Source organism: Belonocnema kinseyi, chromosome 5, assembly GCF_010883055.1.
Source record: "Belonocnema kinseyi isolate 2016_QV_RU_SX_M_011 chromosome 5, B_treatae_v1, whole genome shotgun sequence".
Taxonomy (NCBI): Eukaryota; Metazoa; Arthropoda; class Insecta; order Hymenoptera; family Cynipidae; genus Belonocnema; species Belonocnema kinseyi.
The window spans coordinates 3,021,733-3,027,289 of record NC_046661.1 but is presented as its reverse complement, the minus strand read 5'-3'; the positions used below and the strand labels follow the sequence as shown (position 1 = coordinate 3,027,289).

At 35.7% G+C, this 5,557-nt stretch overlaps 1 protein-coding gene across 5 annotated transcripts in view; it reads right to left on the bottom strand.

Annotated features, from left to right (window-relative positions):
* The window catches only part of LOC117172354 (synaptotagmin-10-like), a 476,779-nt gene that overhangs the window by 290,075 nt on the left and 181,147 nt on the right, over positions 1-5,557 (bottom strand). For 4 of the 5 annotated variants that reach the window (XM_033360186.1, XM_033360187.1, XM_033360185.1 and 1 more), the window contains 2 exons: positions 3,753-3,873; positions 3,489-3,660 (listed from right to left, as the gene is read on the bottom strand). In XM_033360186.1, coding sequence (XP_033216077.1) covers positions 3,489-3,660; positions 3,753-3,873 — 293 coding nt within the window. Of the gene's footprint in view, positions 1-3,228; positions 3,426-3,488; positions 3,661-3,752; positions 3,874-5,557 lie in introns of all 5 variants that reach the window. The other variant, XR_004467013.1, reaches the window with a different exon arrangement.

Below are 5,557 nucleotides of genomic sequence, written 5' to 3'. Positions count from 1 at the left end.
AAACTGGAGAATATGCATTGGGAAACCCTTGAGCATCCTCCATACAGCCCAGATTTGTCACCCTGTGACTATCATTTGTTTGCGCCCATGAAAGATGCACTTCGAAGATTGCGATTTGACAACGATCAAGATGTTGAGGAATTCGTGCGCAATTGGTTGATGACTCGACCTCAAAGTTTCTACGAGCAAGGAATTGTGTAGAGCGTGAAGGAGACTATGTAGAAAAATAATCAATAGTATTTTTGTATTGTTTTATAAATAAATAAATATTAAAAAAGAATTCCGGTTAATATTTGATTCACCCTCGTATTTTGGCCCAACTAGCTGGGACTCTTTCCTCAGACCAGATCCCGTTAAGGAGGCGCTCTGAGTTTGCTACCCAATTTTCTGGAAGTTTAAAAAAAATGCATTGGGGATCCCATCCTCGCCCGGAGAAAAATAGAGAAAATGGAAAGATCTTTTCATTTCTGGATATTTTTCTTGCTCCGTATCGACAAAACCCGACCTTTAAAAAACTTTAAAGATTGTTGAAGACTAGGGGGCATGACTCTAGATTCTTTATCAACCCAAGGCTTCTTCCCTAGAGTATGCCACTTGACCTTGGTAAGAAAATGCAACTTATCGGCGACAGATGAGATCGTGAAAATCAAATGATTAGTTAGGGTATTTATTTCGCCGTTAGAGTACGCAAAATTTTCAGAAATAGACATTTCATGTATACAGAAGATATCCAACTTACGAACAAAAACATATCCCATCAGGTGCCACAGCACAAAACGAGCATAAGATCACTTTAAGTTCAGGTAAAATAATAAACACAAAAATACTTTAGAACAAACACAAATGCAGTAGATTATTGTAAAATCAATAAAGAACCCTGTCAGGACGCATGCTTACTCCCAGTGATTGATGATATTCTCGACCACTTAGGATAAGCTGAATTTTTCTTTGCATTTCTTATGAGTGCAGGATTTCACCAGATCCCGATACAAGAAAAATCGAAAAAATATACAGCCTTTTCTTCTTCACTAGGACATTTTGAATATAATTGAATGCCCTTCGGTCTAAAAATTGCTCTAGCAACATTTTAAAGATTAATGGTCAATACTTTTATAGATTAAATTTGTAGAGAATTTTTTGTGTACATAAACGATATAGTAATAACAGGCAAAACCCTAGAACACTACAAACAAAATTTGAATAAAGTATTCGGAAGGATAAAGGAATCAGGACTAAAACTAGAACCTACCAAATTCGAATATCTTAGCCCAGAGCTAGAATACCTAGGTCATTTGATAACTAAAGACAGAACTAAGCCTAAACCGGAAATACAGAACTCTAGACAGACAATTTTGCAAAGAATTGTTTGTTATACGCGTCTTTATGTGTAAGTTTATTGCGTATCCTGCACTTTTTTATATGATTTTTTCCACATTTATATCGTTCCATAGTGGGATTGAATCGTTAAAGGCTGGCTAAATGTATAAAATAGGCCAAATTATGTTACGTGGGGGTTTTTTGGGTCGCTGAAAACGAATTCCACATACAAAATTTAGAAAACAAAATGGCGGATACAATATGGTGGACGAGTACGCTAAATAAATGAGGTATTTTTTAAGGGGTTGTGAAATATTATTGTGGGGCTGGAAACATAAAATGGAGTCTTGTAAAGGTAGAGCTTATGACTATTTTTTATTTAAAAATTTTAGGGCCGTTTTAACTGATGACATTTTGGAATTTTTCGTGAAAAGTGATAGGGGTGAATTTCAAGGGGTTGTCGAATATTATTGGTGGTTTGGGAATAAAACATAGAGTCTTTTGAAAGTGACTTGTGCGACTATTTTCAATTAAAAAAGGTTATGGCTGTTTTACATGGCCACACTTTGGAATTGTTTCGTTAAAAGTGATAGGGTTGAATTTGAGGGGTTCTTTAATATTATAGATAGGTTTAGAACATAACCTGGGGTTTTAGGAAGGTGAACCGGGGCTTCTGTTTTCATTTGACCAGCAGACAGTAGCCGCAAGTAGGTGGTTTGGTTTACAGATAGCATGGTAGAGCCATGCAAGCTGTTCAGGCTCTAGACCCCATGTCAAACCAATGGCTCTCTTGCACATCCAAACATTTATGATGAACTTCCTGTATTGGATCTCCAGGTGCTTCGCCCTGTTCAGTTTAATCTCTAGGATTACTCCTAAAGATTTAATTGAATGTGAAGCCGTGAGCTTCTACGGCACTTTGTAATTTCTCGTGAAAATGACGAAGCTGGTATTTAACGGATTTACAGAGAAAACTGAGCCATCGCACCAGAGCTCTCCGATGTGCAGTGCCACCCTCGTAAGACCCATCAATGTTTCCAGATAAGAACCGCTGATTGGGATTACAAACTCATCCGCATAGCCCTGAGTATATTACCCTCCTTATTTAGCCTATGAAGAAGGCCATCCACCGCGATACACCACAGGAGAGGCAATAGAACACCGCCCCCTAGGAGACCCCGTGGCGGTATTTCCCTAACAAGGCTTTCACCCCAACTGGTTGCGAGTGACCTCTAACTTCGCGGGCTTCCACCTAGCTTACAAACTGGTTTGGCATACCTCACCTCAAAGCCTCTCGACTTTTGACCTCTGGAGGATTATTGCTAAAGGCGGGTAGCCTAAAAGCACCTCATCCCTGGTATATCCTTTGACCAGTTTCTCTAACATCTTCAGGATAAAATACGTTAAGCTCATCGACTGAAAATGTTTTGCACCACTGTATTTCGTATGTAGACAGATGGCCAAATCTAGGCTTTTTTATAAAAGCGCTAGATAGACGTTACTTCTGCATCATTGGAAAACTCGGCATTATCTGGCATTATTAGCCTCAGGCGAGCTTCCGGGTTTTTCGCCAGGATCTTGTAGAGCCTCGCTAGCGCTGTTTCCGGATTGTCTATTTTTTGCAGAAGCCTAACCAATCTTCCTGTTTATACTGTCTTATGTTTTTTTTGCATTCACACTGGGTGATATTTTAAATATTCCAGTCTGAAGGCAATTTAGTTCTATTTTACCTGTTTCGCAAAGCTGGTATCTTTTTAGTGAGTTTCTACAGGTGGGTATTTCACCATTATGCTCCTTTCCTATACTTAAGTGCAATTGCTCGCATATGATGCAGCCATAGTCATTTGCAGAAGACCCGCGGCATGTTGAAATTCATCAATGGTACCATATTCCTTACCTTAAATCAATTACCTTAAATCAGAATCTCAAGCTCAGTGACCGCTAGTTATTCGATTAAATCTCTCCATCTGCCATTGATGTGTGTTCTTCCCTCTACAGTGTGCTAGGAGTTTGTATCACAACCCAGCAGCAGATGAATCCTGTTTTCCTCGATTGTAGAATTAGTCTCCACCTCTCTGGGAGGTGGTGGTCCCCTTAATATTATTGAACTACGGAACTTATATATTTTCACAGAGAATAAAGTAGAATAAAATATATGTGTTTCATCCTACCTGTCATAATCGATCACTTTTATAATAAGACTAACGTCCTCCACATTCTCGGATGGCACATCGAATACAAGCGCCTCGTTGTAAACAGGACATAAACAATTTTTCTTGACACTCGTTTTTTTCTTTTTTATCCTTTTTCCCTGGCAAAGAAGATACACCTTTACATAAGGATCTGCAAATATCAGAGAAAATGGCTTTATGAGACATATTGTAAAGTTGTATAATTTTTTAAAATTATTTTATGTCTTCTCATATTATCTTTACCAGAAGATCCTGTGATATCCATGGCTTTTAAATTTCTTGCTTTAATGACAGTCAATGTTAAACGACCAGCTGTAGGCAAATAGCACAACGTCAACATCAGTTCTCCCAGATCTACTTTTTCCTACAAAGAGATAAATAAACATTTTTAAACAGAAATTCAAATAATCAATATTTTTGTATTGAATTTAATACACTTTTAGAGTCTCGTAAACAAAATCGCAAAAAGGCGTGTTTGCTAACTAAATTAAAAAAAATTTTCTAAATTCATTTAATTATTTTTAATTCATCTAAATTTCTGAAGGTTTCTGATCTTCTGAAATTCACCATGGGATACGGAACCAGGGTCTGAAAAACGGAGCGATACATGCAAGAAAGCCTTACATTCAAGAGCTTTATATCAAAATTTAACTGCACTAGTCAACGTTTCTTAACAATTTTAAAAAAATCCATTTAGGGATAAAAGTACTACAAATGTTCTATTTTATTTCTTAGACATTTTTGAAAGTGCTGGTGGGACTTTCGCAAGTAAAAAGTATCGTAAACGTCCCAATTAATTCTTGTGTTTATTTTCAACAGGATTTTCTTAGTACAAAAGTACAAACAAGGCCTACATATATTATTTTTATATTTTCAAGCCCTAAGTACTTTTGTCCTAAAAAATTCAACACAAAAAAATAACAAGGATTCTGAGGTATGTTTTCTCCCATCGTAATGTGTATTGGTCTAGTTATTCTTGGCTTTTCATGATGAAAATCCTTCATTCTTGTAACTCAGAGCCTCATCGCCTCGAAAGTTTTTACAACATTCTTTTTTACTTCTGTAAGGATGTCATTCTTGTCGCAATGAGAATTTACCTTACCTGAAACGATAGCTGTAAGACATTTATAAATTGTTGGAGGGCAGACTATCGGTCGACATAGATTTCAAATCGTAGATTTCAAATTATTTATGTCTTACGGTCCAATCGTAAATCGAAAAAATAAATATGAGTCAAAAAAACATGTTCTTCGAAACTCAGATATTTATTGAATAGAAAAAACTCCTTTTGAAACTTCCTGACGTTTCGGTACACATGCGTACCTTTTTCAAAGGTTCTTAACCTAAATAATTATATTAAAGATTAGTCATTTTAGCCTGAACAAATATGATGCTTAATTACGTAGATTTAAATACATTCTTACCTGAGTTGATGATAGTTTAAAATAGTCAAACAGATCAATTTTCAGTAAAAAAAGGAACATTTCAGTCAATTGTTTTAAAAAAACTAATTAAAATTTAGTCATTTTTAGAAGTCTCAAAAATATTTTTCGAGACTTTAATCGATTAGAACTACATTTTTTTAAATTGTACGAGAAAACAAAATTGGCGTCGGTTAGGACGGTCGAACAGAAATTGACAGTTTCAGAAATACATGAAGAATACGTAATGAACGATGATGTAATAGGCAAGTTTCCATTGAAAACCACTGATGTGGAAGCGCGTGATTGAGTTTAAATTTGAAATAAGAAATTTAAAAAATGTGTATATGTACACATCCATTCATATGCATACATATATACACACATATAGCATACATACATATACACATATATACATATAGAGATGATTAATATTAAAGAAAGGATTGATTTGTTTCATCAAATCATTTTACAATTAACAAGTCAACAATGTTTTGGACAACATGGGTTATTTATCTTACATCATTGAGAGGTATGGCGCCGTCACAAGACAACAAATTGGAGATTGGTTACACACCAATAGAAAATTAGTTATTCTTAAGGAACAGCGTACTTTCTTAATTAGGT